Here is a 17,409-nt window from a genome sequence, read left to right on the forward strand (position 1 = left end):
AGTTAACATGAACTGCTGCTGAAGATGACCACTCTGATCTACCTGGATGTTCTCTGGAGGACTGAAACAACTCAGTGATGTCAGTCTGTGGGTCTGTCGGGGCAATGAGAGAAGATTCGTCTCTTCTCTCCGTTTGTTGCTCGACGTTTTCTTGCTCATGGTTTTTCCCGTGCTTATATAAATCTGTTATGTTAACACTGAATTTAACCGGCTTTTTACAAACCATACAGCCTAATTTCATTTACGGTATTACATTTTAGCCAAATGGCGCTTCTTTCCCTGTTCATGTTTTTTTTCCGCTAGTGCAGTCCCTCTCTTTCTCCGAGTCTGATCATTTGAACAGCACCGCGGATGTTTGTGTTGGGAGCAGAGTGGGCGGGCCGGGCTGAGCCTGCGTGCTGATTGGCTGGCGCCGCTGAGCCATGTAGGAGAGGGGAGGGGGAGCAGGAGATTGCCGTGAGGGAGACTTTGGTGCAGCTTCTGCAAGCAGCGCCCGCGCGCGCTGGTCAGAGTCAGTTTTGGGCCCCCCCTCCGTCCTGGGCCCGGGACAACAGACCCGTTTGTCCCCCCCCTGTCGGCGGGCATGCTCACTGTCACAACTTGTTTTGCTGAGGGCCGTCCGCTCTATCTTGAGAAACAGGGATCCTTTGCCCGTGTTTTAAATCTTAACTTCTTAAAAATTTAAAACCATATTATAATATGAAAAATAGCGAGAAATTTAGACCCAAGCGTTGCAGTTTCACTTTAGATAGACCACAACTGAAGGATTTCAATGTGAAAAGGAAGGATTTAAAATATAGTCTGTCAGCTTTAAAGCTACCTCCTATGATAACTTTATTAGTAAAAAAACTTTACATTATTTTGTTTTAACTTCTCACTAATATCTGCAAAAACGTTATTTTTTTTACTGTTATATCCATATACGATGGCAAAATTACCATTGTTCTATTCATTTCCACTAAAATCCATTTCTCTGTGACTATATGACTAAAATACCAAAATAGAACCAGGAAATCTATAACCCAGGATCATAACCCTAGATGTGCCATGGCTAAAGTCAATTAGGTCTCCCCTTCAAAGTTTCCAAAATGTTGAGTACTCACAAAATAGGTTTGTTTTTTGTAAGAATTTTTTTTTTTTACTTTTAAGCTTTACAGTAAAGTAGCCATGTGTTTAATGTTGTTTTATTAATCCCCTGGTGTAACAAAAATAACACTATATAAGCAAAATAGATGCATCAGTGATGATGTGCAGCAGGGGTGTGGAACTAATTTCCGTATTGGGCCATTTTGTCATCATGAAGTCATTAAAAGGGACGGTTGCACCTGTATGGATGATACTTTTGATTTCATAATTTCATCTCAGTTCACATAGAAATATAATAAATAATGCAGAGTAACATAAAGGTAGCACCTTTAGTTGATAATGGGGGATGACTTACCTGCATCACTTTTTCTCTTTTTTGGACATTTCTGGGTTGTTTCAATGTGTTGTGTAAAAGCTGACATCTAGTGGCAGGATGCTGTTACTACACAGTTAAAGAAAATCAACATTTTCCACAGGAGGCTCAGTTTCAGCCACTTTGTAAAATTTAAAACTTACTTTATGACATTTATATCTCTTTTTGGCTGTTGAGGGCCGGATAAATTGCTTTGATGGGCTGAATTCAGCCCGCAACTTCCTGTGATGTGCAGGAACGAGTAAACAAACTCAGCAAATAACTCTTAAATGAGAACCAAAAGTGCATGTTGTGTAAACAGGAATAAAAGTAATAAGGTGAAAAAATGTGTTGGGGTCCTTTTGTTCTTTAATGCTGTGTAGTCCCAGTTTTCTCTTTGCTCTGCAGAGGTAGACGTATCCCACTGACTACTGGAGGCAGCCCTGTCTACTATGATATCTTCCATATTATCATCATCGCGAGGGTCTCGTTAGGTTGTAATTGTGATACTGCATCCAGGAAGTGCATCATTTACCACTTGTCTCTAAGGGTTTAGCTGCGAGGGTCACAAACCCTGGGTACTTAGCCAAAGGTGGCAGACAAGACATGAACTGATGGTCAACAGTGCTTTAATCTTAGAAGATTTATTAAAAATAGATCTATAGCACCACAGTGCACATTCACAAATTTGCTAGCACAGAGACATCAGCTGTGCTGCTTGCTGATGATTGTATTTAAGCTAAAACCCCACCTACTGGGTTTGACTTGTGATTGGCTAGATGTTGTTGACCATGTTGAGTTACTTTGCCCACCGGTGAAGATGGCTGTTAGAGATATATATATATATATATATATATATAAAACCACAAAAACCCAAAAGGTCAACAGTTTCATGATACATCAAGCTTAGGGACTGGCTAATATACAGCAGGTCAAAAAAGGCCATATTTTGGCTGAAGTGCTGCTGTTCTCTTATGAAGAAAAGATCATCTAGTGCACTAAATTCAATAGATGGGTTGAAAATATCCAGTATAAAATAAGTGCTACAAATGTTACAACACTTTTGTTCATATGGCAGCAGAACATTAAAATAAAAGTGCTCTTTACACTACTTTTGAATTCATTCTTGGAGTTTGTAAATACAATGCGATTAATCGCGATTAATCACGATTAATCAGGGCGATTAATCGCGATTAAATATTTTAATCGTTGCCCAGCCCTAATATATATATATATATATATATATATATATATATATATATATATATATATATATATATATATATATATATATATATATATACTGGGCCAGTGTGTCGTACCGTTTGGCAAATATTCTGAGGATGCTTCAAATGCAGCCTTCGATTTCCTGAGGTGCTTTGCGCGCTTTTTTAGTGAAAGTAGTGATTTAAGTCAGTTATTTACAGGGTTTGTACACATTTAACTATTCAATTCAAATTACTAAAGTTACAAACATAAGCTTATATCAAGTGTTACAAATATAAAATTTTATATTTAAACATATTCGTCAATCTGCTGACAAGCGTTTGTTTAATAACTGGTATATTATGATCATTAGCATGCCCCTGGGTGAAAATAATAGCAGGTAAATGTTACCTCTCCACTGCGCTCTCCCAGCCTGAGAAAAATTCGTCGCCGGTTTTGCTGCTGCCGAAGCCGTCTAAACCGACTCTCCTCCTCCAATAACAAGTAAATAAAAAAAATAAAATAAAAATTTCCATATCCATTTTTTTGTCGTCTGGTGCTGTTTTTCCCGGGCTTGGGGTAGACGTGATGACGTCGTGTCGCAACCAGGAAGTGCTCCAAAGGCTAGACCGTCCCATTTACCAACGGTTGAGGATCCTCCGGAGGATCCTCCGGAGCATCCTCCGATGCCTGGGTCCTCCTGAAGGCCCGTTCATACCTCACATAAAAGACGGATACGTGTGAAGTGTTTCATACGTTCTAACCGTCGATTTCGTCCGTAATTTGACACGAAAATTGGGAGCTTACGATTACGGACGAAACGGATCAATACGGAGCAATACTACCGGAAAAGGTGGGGGCGCTATTGAGTTTTTAGTACAAAATGTCAACAAAATCACAAAGAAGGTTAGAATTCTGGGCTTTAAACAATGGCGGGATTCAAGGAACAACTTGCGGAGCTTGTCCGCAACTACCCACACACATGTGATGTGTCGTGTCTGGGGCACAGGGACAAACAAAAAGTTTAGTAACGGAGCAAATACAACAAAATCATGTCTTGGACCGTCGCCATGTTTGACGAATTATTGTCACCCAGCACTGCCACCTAGAGGAAATATTGGTTATTGCGCACCTCAACGGACGGAGGTATGAAGGAGTCAACGGATAGAACGTACGGACAGAAATACGGACGTGTAGGCCAAACGTAGGGTATGAATGGACCTTAAGGCTGTGTAGGCTGGGTCCTTCGAAGGACGCAGCTTGCAAATTGAGACACAGTTAATGTCTAAGATGAACTGAAGCCTGGACAGCATCCTCCTCTCTGCCACGGCCGTCAGTGTCCAGCTGGACACCCACTTGCAGGAGAGTACACACTAGGTTCTATATAACGTTTACATAAGTGATAATTCTGACTCTCCACTTTCTGATTTTACCCTTCCTGTATTGTTTTATGTCTGAGTCCAGTACTGAAGCTGCAGCATTACTCTGGTTTGTTAGATTAAATATGTTAAGGTAAAATTTCTGTTCCAAGAGTCATGTTCTTACTAAAGAAGTCTACAATAAAGAAGACCACTTTTACAGTGTAAAGAATATGTGAGACAGGAACTGGAAGTAATTCAATCTTAACAAAGTGGAGTTTCCACCCGGTTTCAAACCGGGGACCTTTCGCGTGTCAGGCAAACATGATAACCACAACATAACAGTAAAAAATAGTGGAATTAATTTTACAGTTGAGCGATTTGATTTGACTGCGGCCAGTTCTCTGCTCTAGGTGATGGAGAGTGCATGGAAAGGCGTAAGGCTCCACCAGGCAACACTAGACTTCATTGGGTTCCACTGGGTTCCACTAGACTCCACCAGCTGTGGGAAGATTACACACAGGTCTCTCACACACACTGACCATACTAGTTTTGGTGACCATGAACAGATTTATCAGACTGAATAAAACAGATTAGCAGTATCATAGCTGTACATCGGATGACACTTTATTAATCCTGGAGGGAAATTAGATAGAAATATAGTTATAAACACCAATATTTAACAGAAAATGGTAGAAACCACTGAGTTTTAACTTCTACATTGTTGGTAACTCTTTGGTCGCTTTGACTGAGTTTGTTCCTGATGAATCTGCAGACTCCTCCCTGAGAAACAGAGAAAATAAATATTATGGTTCAACACCAACAGAGTGGTGGGTCTACTTTGGTTATTAGAAGAGAACAGAATTCAACTTTATTGTCACTGCACATGTCACAAGTACAAGCAACAAAATGTAGTTTGCATCCTTCCAGAAGGGCTTTAGTAGTGCACAGTAAAATTGTTATGATTGTGCTATAGTTGTAAATATAAATGAATGTATGTATATATAGGCTATGAGTGTAAAATAACTGTAAGTATATGTATAAACAGGCTATACATGTTATAATGTTAGTATAAATATGTACAGGCTATGAATGCACAGACAATGAAGAGGTTATGAATGTGAAATGTTAAAAATATAAAAGATTATCTCTGTACTATGACTATTAGTATAAGTATGTGTTTATACAGGCTATAAACGTACTATAACTGTAAGTTTAACTATATACAGGCTATGAATGTACAGACTATGAACAGGTTAGGAATATGAACGTTTATAAACAGGCTATAGAGAATATTAAGTATATGAAGAATATCTACGAACAGGGGTAGTTAACCAATACATAGTAGGTGCACAGTACTTACAGTAGTAGTGAGCTAACATGTAAAAGTACAGGTAGGTAGTTTTACATGGTGGTTCAATCCATGTGTTACTGTTATATTATGAGAATACAGTCCGTCGCTGTTTGCTCAGATGTCCAGAGGGAGAGTGCAGGAGTTTGATGGCTTTAGGGAAGAAGCACTGATTTATTTATTCACTGGATTGCTGATTCACCGTTGGTAGTAGACTTCGCTGTGAAGCCAACTGCCGCCATATTGGTATTCCCTATTTTCCTCCAGTAACTAGGGAATACGTGCGCTACAGCATCGAACAACGAGGATTTTCTCATGTTCAGGAGGGGCTTAAGACTTTTAAAATGTCAAATGCCATATACTTTTATGTTATGTACTGAAAATATCAAGTACTGAAAAAGTCATGTGCTGAAATATTTTGCATGTTATATATATATATATATATATATATATATATATATATATATATATATATATATATATATATATATATATATATATATATACGTGACTTTCTCAGTACTTGACTGTAAAATTACCTGTGAAACGTTTTCACACAGCCAGAAAACTGCTTTGTTGTTTCAGCCAAATCCTGTTGTGGGTTTCTGTGAGAGTAGGGAGTAGCAAGATGGCGGCCAGTGACTTCAGTTTTTCAGGCCTATCAGCAATCCAGTGAATAAATAGAGATCAGTGAACTGTGATGCAGTTGGTCAGGAAGCTCTTGATAATGGAGCGGTAGGAGTTCACCAGGATGTACCAGGACAGGTTTATGAGTCCTCAGAAAAAATAGTCGCTGGTGAGCCTTCTTGACCAGCTTGGAACAGCCGGTCATCCAGGTGAGATCCTCGGAGTGGTGGACTCCCAGGAACTTCAAGCTGTTTACATGCTCCACCGCCTTCCCTTTGATCTAGATGGGTGGATGTGGGTAGGCAGTCCTCCTGAAACCCACAATGAGCTCCTTGGTCTTCTTGGCATCGAGCAGCAGGTTGTTGATGTCGCACCACTCCGCCAGACGATCCACCTCCTCCCTGTAGGCGGCGTCATCGGTGTCTTTGATGAGGCCGATCACCGTGGTGTCATCTGCAAACTGAATGATGATACTGGAGTCATCGAAAGCTCTGCAGTCATGAGTGAGAAGGGAGTAGAGGAAGGGATTCATCACACTGCCTTGTGGTACACCAGTGTTTGTGGTGATGGTCAATGAGAAGTTGTTGTCCAGCGGGGCATGTTGGGGCCAGCTGGTCAGGAAGACCAATAACCAGTTGCACATGAGGGAACTAATACCGAGATCTATGAGTTTTGTGATGAGTTTTGAAGGGATGACCGTGTTGAATGCTGAACTAAAGTTTATGAACAGCATTCTGGTGTAAGTGTTTCTGTTGTCCAGGTGTGAGAGGACAGAGATCAGCGCTATGGAGGCTGCATCCTCTGCGCTCCAGGTCTGACGCTAGGCAAATTGATAGGGGTCCAGGGCGGGGTGGGGTGGGGGGGGGCAGTAGTGTTGTGTAGTTCTTGAATGATTTGTGCAAAAGAACAGTTGAGTCAACGAACTAAACCGAATCACTTCATTAACTGATTCTTACATTTGAGAAGGAGGTCAGCACACGTCTCGGTTGGTACTGGAACTTCTGTGTTGTGTTGCGCTCATGACTCTGAACGTTGCCTGCCAGGAGTGATTTGTTCAACCGTTTCCTCTTGCAGGGGTTATAGTGTCATGCCACGTGGAATGGTTTATGTTTCCCCAAGTCAAACCCAGAGTCAAGCCACACATAATGCTGTTACAGCTCTATGAATAGAACACTAAGCCATGATAGTTGCCCAATATAATGTAAGGAAATGAAAATGTAGTTATAGGAACTTAATGGTTCGGTGAACAAATAATTTTAATGATTAATTTTAATGCGCTGATTCTAGTGATTCGGTTCACTCAACAAACCGTAGTGCCCATCACTAGGAGACAGGATTTGAGGTCTGCCAGGACCAGCCACTCAAAGCACTTTGTGATGATGGGGCTGAGTGCTACCGGGCGGTAATGAGCGAGTCTTGATGCGTTGGAGTTTTTGGGTGTCGGGACGATGGAGGTGGATTTGAAGCAGGTCAGTACCACTGCATGAGCCAAGGACAGTTTGAATGTGTCCATCAGCACTCCAGCCAGCTCCCTAGAACACACTGTGAGAAAATGTCCAGGGATGCCATCAGGACACGCAGCCTTGTGAACATTAACCTTCCTTAATGCTTCCACATGGGTGGGGAAGAAGTCAGTGGTTGGTGGTCTGGAGTCCCATTTGTCTTAGTTGGAGTCGTTTGGTTCCCTCTCTCAAAACAAGCATAAAAGTTGTCAAGCTTGTTGAGGAAGGAGACATCAGAGGAGACGAGGGAGAAGTTAGTGGTCCTCTAGTCTGTGATGATCTGGAGTCCTTCCACATGCGTCAGGGGTTGGATTGGGAGAAGTCTTCTTCTACATTCCTTTTGTAGCGGTGCTTGGCCCTTCTGATGCATCTCTTCAGCTCCACCCGGGCTGTAATGTGTCATGATTTTAGTCCTGCCATGTTTTTGCTACTCTCTCCCTCCACTGCTAATTGATGATGATTCTCACCTGGGCTGTTCCCTATTTAAACACCTGTTTCTCACCTGCTCTGAGCGAGATCGTCTGCCTTTCCACAGCGTTCAAGCCTTGTCTCATGAATCAAGTTTTCCCTGTGCTTCGACCCTGCCTGTCCCTGACCACTGCTTTTGCCTAAACCTGTTCTCTGAGTGAGTAGAGCCTTTGTTCCCTGTATGTTGCTGAACTTTTGCCTAACTCTGACCCTGATTAAGCCTACGGATTCTGGAAACGTCTTGCCTGAGTGATCTTCTGTGTATGACCCTGGACTGTTTATGGACCTCAAGCCTGTTGGATTTTGGACGCTCGGACCCTGCAATCTGCAAACCTCCCCAAGGCCTCAAGACCCCATCTCTCAATTGGTCCCTGCCCCGTTGGAGCTGGACTGCTACACCTGATCCACCAGAGTCTCCCTTCTTAAACTGGATTACTTCCACACCCTCTTTTGTCTATTTGCAAAGAATAAATATTCAACTCAATCGTTGTTTTGGCTGTGTGTTGGGTTCTGCTCCTTACTAAAAACGTGACAGTAATGTAGGCCTGTGCATCCCCTGACCTGAAGGCTAAGCGACTGTTCTTTGAGGTAAACCCCCAAATTTCCCACTGCCACTTTATTTAGTTCAAAAGTGACATAGTGTTGGTGAAAGATATTCATACAATGACCAACAAAGTGTGCTTCCTAAAGAGACGGTAAAGAATTGGACTGCAGCATGAAGTTAGCCCTTTGAAAGTGTTAATGCATTAATTACAACCTCTGCCTAAAATTATAAATTCCTAACAGACTGGAAAATATGCATATTTTCAGTAAAAAGGTTTATGTATAAATGCAATAGTTACCTGGCATGTATTTGATGTCTCTGCTGTTAATGAAGTGCAGCCTGAGCTGCAGTCAGTGCTATTAGCACAGTTAACTTGATGGGAATTGTGATTGCCCACAAATCTGTTCAACAACAACAAATAAAAGGAGGTGAGGATATATTTATGTGAGCCACATTGTTAAAAAGCTGAATCCTAATGAGCCTTACAGATTTCTAAATTACTGCTGACTTCTCTCTCTGCTCTGCAGGATTGGGTCATGTTGACATTAACGGCCTTTTCCTCTGCAGGGTTGGCAGATGCACACCTGAAAGTGGAGTTGAGGTCCAGTTTGTCTACAGTGATGGTTAACGAGAAGGTGGAGATGCTGTGGTTCAGAAGCTGACTGTCTCTGAACCAAGACAGAGTCGCCAGTTTATCCACAGAGCAGAGCAAAAGGCAGCTGTCAAGGCTCACATTCAGAGTTTCTACAGCTGGAGTCGGGGCAGAGTCTGCAGGAAGAAAAAGATTCAAATCTGTCAGAAGATCTTTTATACATCACAATCAGCTTTGATCAGCAAGTGAGAGCATGTTAACAAGAATTTTGATTTTGGTTCCACTTTGTTGTCCATGAACACAATTTAAGTAAATAAATATAAAAAGGAAACAGAATCTTTATGTGAATGTGTATACAGTGTTTAAATAAAAAAGGAGGACATGACTGAAAATAAGTCTGGTCTGGATCTGGGTCCTCTGACTGTTAAGTGTTCATTAGGGAAACAGCCTAAGGGAAGAATCTGTCTCTGTGGTGGCTGGTTTCAGCAAGTAGCGCTCTTTAGCACAACCATCTGTTCATCTGTTGCCTGAAGGTGAAAGTCAACACAGTTTTTGTCCAGGATGTGTGAGGACTGCAGAGATGTTAGCTGCCCTTTTCCCTGACCTTTGACCTGTACAGGATCCCTGATGGAGGTAGGGTCAGCTCTGCAGACCTGATTGGAGATGTTACTGGAATGATGCAAGTCTACATTTCTTGTTACAAATTCCTACATTTCTCACACTTTTTGCCTGTGGGGAGAAGCAGGGGAAGGGATGGTTAAATGTTTGATTAGCTAGCTGAGCACGTAGAGTAATTTCCTTCACAGCAGGCTTCCACCACACACCTGTCAGTGCGAACAAAGAGGAACCGTGATGCTGCGCGTCCTAATGACTGCCTGCTTAAAGCAGCAGTGTATCTAGCTCAGTGTCACATATAAAAGAGTTTAATGTAAAGATTTCTGGCCACCGGGCAGTTTATAGTGTGACACCACAAAAACTGAGGTCTGCACGGACGTCCGTGTCACTACCCGATCCGTTCCATCAGCTCATTTCCGTGAACAAAATAACTTTCGGGTCGCCAAGAAAATAATGTAATTACGGAACTGAAAATACTTATTTCTATACTTAAATCATTAAAGAATGCTAAACTATATCGTATAGAAAATATTGAAGACTTTTCTGAAAGAAATTGATGCGTTTTACATTCTCTCCATTGTATTGCTTGACGTCATCATCGGATATGCTCAGAAGTCCGGGAATATTCATTGCATCATGTTTATCTGTAAATGCACTCTATTAGTTTTATTATTTGTTCAAACAGGACTGGAAAAAAATATTTTCACTCTTAATAATAAGGTGAATTTTGTTATACAAATAATCTTGTAGCTGCATTGTTTCTTTTTTTGTTTTTTGTTTTTTACAAAAATCGAACAGGGAATAGAACAAAGAACACATAACAAAACCAAGGCATACATTATTAAAAAAGTACAAAATACACAAATGCATATGCAAATCAAATAAATGATAAAAAAAAACCTGAACAATATTCGAAATCAAATATGTTTCTATACTCCTGTATGTTTTTATAGCAGGGTTTTTATGTACTTTAATAAAAGGTGTATATATTTTTATTTCCCTAACCACAACTGGGAAACATTTTTGCTATTGAAAAAAACAATGTATTTTTATGTATTTCTTTTGTTTAATTTTTAGAATATGCAATATTTACGCAAATACAAAGATATACAAAAAGAAACCCCCGCCCTGAAAAAAGACAAAAGAATAAAAAAGTAAGAAAAACGAAATATCGTCTACGGAAGTTATTCTGTTCGCACAAATTAGCTGATGGAACGGATCGTGCTACCGGTACGGATCGGGTAAAGACAGTCCGCCGCATATATGTGGAGACTTTAAAGCTGTAGTTGGTAATTCTGTTCAGAAACACTTTTTGTTATACTGGATAAATGGTCTGTCCATCCTGACAGTAGTAAATACATTATGTATTTAGGAAAAGGAGGTTAAAAAATCTTTCCAGGCGAGGTTAAAAAATCGCCTGGAAAACTCTAACCAATCCCTGCGTCAGCATTACATTTTCATGCAACACCAGAGTGTGTGCTCGTTCCTCATTAGTTTCCGCTTGCTGGCTGCAAATGTGCACATCTAGTGTTTATGTATCCGGTTAGCTTAGCGGTTAGCTTTGGTGTTGGTTCGTTGTAGCTCTGCTGTTCTCACCGTAGACTTTGAACATGGCTCAGAGTCACAAGAAACAAACCACGTACAAGTTTATGAGAAGAACAGGAAGGCCTCAGTAGAAAGAAATGAGACCAGCGTGGATTTGGGAGATTTTTTTTATGTTATCCCCTTGAAGAGCAGAAGAGCAAATAAGAGTTTTGTGCATGCGCAGTTATTCAAAAAAGGAGTAGGGGGAACTTCTGAAAAAATTGGCAACTCTAACTTTAAGGCAGAGTTATGCTCGTTGTGTCAACATTTCTAAGTCGCCTCTCATTACTGCAGAATTGGACAGGAACATAAACGTCAACCTGTTTTACGTGACCAGTCCATGAAACAGGACGAGGCTAAGATACAACGACCAATCAGGTCTGCAGAGAGGATCATGGTGGTGAATGATTGTCTTTTAACTGACCCGTCCAGAGGCGAGCGCATCACTCCGTTATGTCCTCCCTCCACTGACTACTGGTCCATAGCTCAATGTCTGACCCGGGCCTTTTAAAATCCAAACTTTAGATGTATTTATTCAGGATTTCAGATTTCTAACTTTATTTATTTTTCATCTTTTATATTAATTTTCTCTATTTTAGATTAAAAAACTTGGCTGACTACTTGGCTGTAAAAAGGTATAGAAATTAATAAATAGAAATTTGGGGCATTCTGACATTTCTCATCTGTAATTGTCGGAGGTTATGCTCTTGATTAATTTAGTTCTGACCACAGCTTGGTGGAAAAACACACAGCAACACTAAGTCTGCGTTATCACACATGAGCCAACACACACATGCACACGCTAATTTAATCTGAACATAAAATCCTTAATCTTTGCATGTTTTCCAATAAAACAAAGTCATGATTGTAGTCTAATTGTCTGGTATAATATTGGTAATATTAATTGGTATTAATGCTCCTATCAGTATCACTTTTTTATTGTGAGTGAAAACATAAAAGACACAATCAGTATACAGACATACCAGGAACTGTAAAAGAAAACATAAGAGGAAACATTATTTGGCTTTCAACCAGGTTACATGATTGTCAAGTTTCTCCCAGCAAAAAAAGAACATGGTTGTCATTCCGCATACTTGCGAGAAATATGCACAATATTTTCATTGCCCATTAAAGCAACAGAGAATTACAGCTAATTATAGCTTTTACTCAATACTTTCCTCAGTAATAGAAGTTTTTCCTGTTGCTTTTTGCTTTAGCCCCTAATCTGGACCCTAGCCAAAGAAGTTTGACAGGAGAAGACTAAATCCTGTCCTGTTGGCAAGAAGTGAGGCCAAAACCAGGCATTTGGTGAAGTAGTTATAAACAGACTCTTTTTTATAGAAATAATAAAATATTTTTTTATACTGTCTGCTGTTGTGACAGAACCTGACCTTTTTTTAAACACCAAGACATCATAAAGTCGCCTCAATAAGAAAACGTGACTCACCGTAGACTATGAGATTGTGAGTAGATCTGAAAACACGTCCTCGTTTAGACTCAACGCAATAAACTCCAGAGTGGTTCTTCTGCAGGTCTGTGATCATAAAGTGTCCGGTTTCCTGGTTCCACCTCAGGTTTTCTTTATAAAGGTCTTCTAATATTTCCAGGACTCTGTTATTCACCGCAGCAACAGTTCTTCTTCCATGTGAAAGAAATCCAAAGCGGAGCACAGGATCCGGCAGAGTGACGCTTCCTCCAACAACTCCTGCCAGGCTCGTTATCCCATGTTCAACAGCAGAGGAAAACATCAACAAGTCAACTGTAAAAGATCAACAGATCCTTCGGTTAGATCGGATTCCTGCTGCATTTCAGCCATGTCGCCCTGGTTGCTCATGAACAACCATCTGTAGAACCTGGACCTGGACCAGAAGGTAAAGGTCTACAGCAGGCCAACATTTTGGCTGAAATTTATTATTAGCTGTGATTTAAGATTACTCGCCACACTGGTGTACACTGGAATAAATGTGTAAATCAGATTTTAAGAAGGCTGACTGGTGATTGTTCAGCATTTGTCTCAAGACGGTTGCAACTTACCAACATAGAAGAAGATCATGTTGGTCCTGGGCTTCATTTCAGGTAAACAGAGCCGCCTGTGAGTGCTGGCAGGTTGGAGCGGATGGAGATGAGACTCAGGAAATCTGTGACAGAAGCAGAGCTGATCAGAAGACTTCAAGATGGCAACGAGACATAACCTGATTTTCGCCAGACGGATGTAGTCCTATCCATCTGGAATCAGATATGGCGGCGCTGACAAGTTCACTCCTATAAGCTCTATTCCAACTGCCCTGGAATGTACCCTTAAAACCTGCATTGGCCGTCGAGTTGATTGAATGTGTGTCGCCTGTTTAACAGTGTGACTTAAAGCCTGGTGTTTCAGTCGAAATAACATATCGTGAGTGGGAAGCCTAATGCTAAGCTGGTCCATAATCAAGCTAGCATGACTGGACATGATTATACTTCGATGGAAACGTCTACCAGTGGCTCCGGTAAGAGAGTCATTCCAACCAAATCCACGGGTCAGCCCATTACGATCAAACCAGGACAGAACCAGTCACATGAGAACCTAGTCAATGCCATTAAAAACTAACTGCCAAGATTGATTCCTTTGGGGAGCAGCTAACCAACACTTCTACGTTGGTAGCCAGCATAGCCAAGCTGGTGGAAAGCAATGCTGCTGATATAAAATAATAAGACATCCAAAACTTCGTACCCCAATTTACCCCAAGATCTGAAAGGAAGAGTAACTGAGGTGGAGAGACACAAGAGGCGCTGGAATCTTAAAAGACAAGGCCTGAAGGAAAATGACAACGAACACATTCGACCTCCTGAAAAAGAAATCGCACCACAGAGGGCTTTAACCATGGATACAGTTGTGGATAGTGTTCATCGACTTGGCAAACGAGAAGAGGGAAGAAACCGACAAGTAATGATCCTGTTTGTCTTGTGGACAGGTTGGCAATCAGTGGGAGGAAGAATAGCGTTGTACTGACGAAAATGATGGAAGCCAGGCAGCTTTGAGGTCCTCAATCTCCTTTTTCTTTTATTCTCTCCAGAAATAATCCAAAGTGCAAGTGCAAAAACATAAAGTGCATGGAGACATAGCAGCAACGGTTTTCTAGCAGCAGCAGAACATCTCAATGAATGAACTGGACACCTTTTGAAAAGTTTAAACCTAACTAGGTAAAACCATTAAAACTACAAGGGATATATTGTTGTGTAATTACGTACTGTTTTAAAGTTATTTAATGTTTAGTAAACAACTGTTTGTTAGGTTCAAGAGCTGATATCAGGACAATAGTTGAAAGGGATGATACGAGCACTGGCGATCTTTTAACAGCTAACTCTACACACATATAGAATAAATGACTGACAACTTCTCTTCGGTTAACACTATATTTCAATCAGCAAATCCTCTTTACAAGGCTAGTGAAACTTAACTAAAACTACTAAGCAAAATTAAGATAAAAAGAAGCTAAGTAACTGTAAGAGATTATGAGATTACAAAGACTGAACTGCAAAATTGGTTGCCATGGAAATTACAGATAAACTGACTCTGAAGGCAAAGTGTCTGACATACTCAGACTGGACAGAATGACTGTTATGGGTGATATGTGTCAACAAGGACATCTGCATTACAGATCTTCTCCACCAATGAGATAAATGGAAAGCTGATATCATACTGGGAACGCCCTAAATGAGTGGATACATTTAATGTATTTGATGTAACTAACAAGGTTCTCAGGGACCGGTTGCATTACATTGTTATGAGAACATAGTTCTGTCTGTAAACATTCCTCTGCCTCTTAGATTAAATGTGGAAAAATATAGTTATGATTTAAACAGTCTTTTTATTACTACAGAAGTCTACAATGCGAACACCACATTATCAGATAAAAGAACCAGGGGAGGCCGAGAAGAAGGTCAATACCTGAACAGAACTATGTACACACAAAAGACAAAATAAAGTTGTTGATCACCAGCATCATCAGAATAATTCAGTGAATCCTGGTTCACTGCAGATCTCAATTAAAGAACCAAAGTTCAACTTAAAGACCATGGAATGAGGTTAGATTAGCTTAACTAATTCAGAACATTTGGTATGTGTTTCAACCCATTTACAATGCCAATCCTGGGTTAAACAAACATTATTTGATGAAATAACATTTTAAACAAGGATTTTCTCAGTAAACATCAGTAAACTTTTAGGACGTTCGATTTTATTAATGCGATTATACCTCTGGGACGCTAGGGGTAGCTGCACGATCAGTCGCTAAAATCGGTTTATCCTAAAGTTACACAAAACACCTTTAAATCGACATTAATATTCCCTATTAATGCAGTAATCAAAGCACTATCGAACGATGGTGGAGTGAAACAAAACAAACCTCATGTTTGAAACAAACTGTAGTCAAATATCTGGGAGAGCAGAAATTACCTAATAGCATTAGGCTTGCAGACATTCGGCTCTAATTTAAAAAGCGTCGGCTTTATTTTAGTCGTAATGAGGGGACCGGATAAACACAATCAGTTTCACATTAATGTATAAAACGTTTGTGGAGATAACATTTGTTATAACCATAAAAACACACTAGAGTTACATCGGCAATGGCATGGTTCAAAGAATGCTAGCGGGAGCTACGTTGGTTAGCTCCATGTGTTAATTAAGCAACCTTCTAAATAACCCATTTAACTTTTCCTGTTTATTTCTCTGCCAAACCTGTCGGTGCCTCTGTGTCAACTCGGTTCATTTTGGGCATCCAAGGGGAAGCAGTACTCCAAGGAAACGTCGGTTATTTCAACAGTGAGCATGCATGCGCTCAGCTAGCCGAAACGCGGTCGGAGCAGGCCGCGGGACGTAGTCGAGTCCCCGGCATGCAGGCGATCTTGGCCCATATTTTGCTCTCAGTTTAGGAAAATGGGTTCTGTGCTGGCTGCTCCGGCTCCGTCTGGAGTCTGTTTCCTGCAACAGCTAACGAAGCAAAACAAAGCTGGTTCGGCATAGGGATTCGTTCACTCATGCGTTGGGCAGAAGTGAGACTGCGGACTTAACTTTGATTCGGCCGTCAGGTTCTCCGCTCCACACTGGACAACGAGAATTTCCCCTTTGTCGTTCCATTGAAGAAACAGGAAATGAGTTTCACAGAAAGCACATTTTACTCAACTTGTGAGCCTTTGAGGCCCATGTGGCCCCATGCATAGCTGGCTTGTCCCCAAGGGCGGATCCTTTCCTTCACAGACTCCGGCAAGAAGTCTAAGAGAGTGAGGTGATGTCTGGTTTCATAGCAGGCCACCCTGCTGTGAGAGGCTGTCTCTGCGTGGATGTGTGAAATTCCTTTGGTTATAACCCATTTTGATTTCACCTCAGGTTACATGTTTCCAATTCAATCTGATTTTTGACCATAGCTTGATGACATTAGCTCTGTTAAAATCAATGTAAAACTCCTTTATTAAAACCCACCGAAAACATGTAAAAAAATAACCAACCAATGAAACAGAAAAATCCAAAAACGAATTACCATTACTATAAATAATTCCCCAAACAATCTAAAACCACAAACTACTACCCCCGTCCTTTCTTGGTCCGGCCTGATAGTTTCAAATAGCTGTCTGGTCCCCTGGGGAATTATTTTGGCAAGACACCTGAACACGAGAAGAAGGTATGTAAAAACAACATCACACCGTGCTAAAACCTGTTAAAACATAACACATACACTACACACTAACACTTAAAAGATATTATTAAAATCGCATATTGCACAAATGATTGCCCATTTATAGTTGTTGTTTCTGCAGGCCGGAGCCCTGTGGGTGGGCCACTACCGGACCTGCATGGGAAACCCAAAACATTCAATGAATATCTTTTAAAAACAATTGTGTGCAATTCTTAAATCAGCCTTAATTTCCATAACTGACTTTGTAAAATTATTTTTGTGTAGTAAGGGGAGAGAGGAAGAAATATTAACACCTAAATAGTGAAAGCTATTATGAGCCAATCGAAATAGTAATGCATTTGATGGGATCTGCTTAATTGCTAGGTTTACCGGAAAACACGGACCTTTACTGATATTTATAGCTTGAGAAAGAACGCTCCAGTTGCTCCCTCTTTCATGAGTCGTGTTTGTCT

At 40.7% G+C, this 17,409-nt stretch overlaps 1 protein-coding gene across 2 annotated transcripts; it reads right to left on the reverse strand.

Moving 5' to 3' along the window:
* Positions 1 to 4,528: 4,528 nt before the first annotated feature.
* Positions 4,529 to 13,951, reverse strand: LOC118563244 (CD48 antigen-like). Of its 2 annotated transcripts, XR_004931130.1 has the most exons (5): positions 13,320 to 13,951; positions 12,733 to 13,044; positions 8,981 to 9,262; positions 8,793 to 8,895; positions 4,529 to 4,785 (listed from the first exon to the last, which is right to left on the reverse strand). XR_004931130.1 is itself a non-coding variant. In XM_036137636.1 (4 exons), exons 1-4 carry the CDS (start codon positions 13,354 to 13,356, stop codon positions 8,819 to 8,821), a joined length of 708 nt encoding a protein of 235 aa, XP_035993529.1. In that variant the 5' UTR covers positions 13,357 to 13,951; the 3' UTR covers positions 8,553 to 8,818. The 2 variants fall into 2 exon arrangements, 1 of the variants encoding a protein (XP_035993529.1); XM_036137636.1 differs by lacking the exon at positions 4,529 to 4,785 and having other exon boundaries at positions 8,553 to 8,895.
* Positions 13,952 to 17,409: the final 3,458 nt, after the last annotated feature.

Source organism: Fundulus heteroclitus, chromosome 5, assembly GCF_011125445.2.
Source record: "Fundulus heteroclitus isolate FHET01 chromosome 5, MU-UCD_Fhet_4.1, whole genome shotgun sequence".
Classification (NCBI taxonomy): Eukaryota; Metazoa; Chordata; class Actinopteri; order Cyprinodontiformes; family Fundulidae; genus Fundulus; species Fundulus heteroclitus.

Bases quoted from the DNA above. Each gene is read 5' to 3' on its own strand.
- LOC118563244 (XM_036137636.1), bottom strand. From the start codon at position 13,356: ATGAAGCCCAGGACCAACATGATCTTCTTCTATGTTG. The intron at 13,045-13,319 runs GTAAGTTGCAAC...GATCTTTTACAG, and splicing joins CATGATCTTCTTCTATGTTG to TTGACTTGTTGATGTTTTCC. The intron at 9,263-12,732 runs GTGAGTCACGTT...TTCTTCCTGCAG, and splicing joins TCACAATCTCATAGTCTACG to ACTCTGCCCCGACTCCAGCT.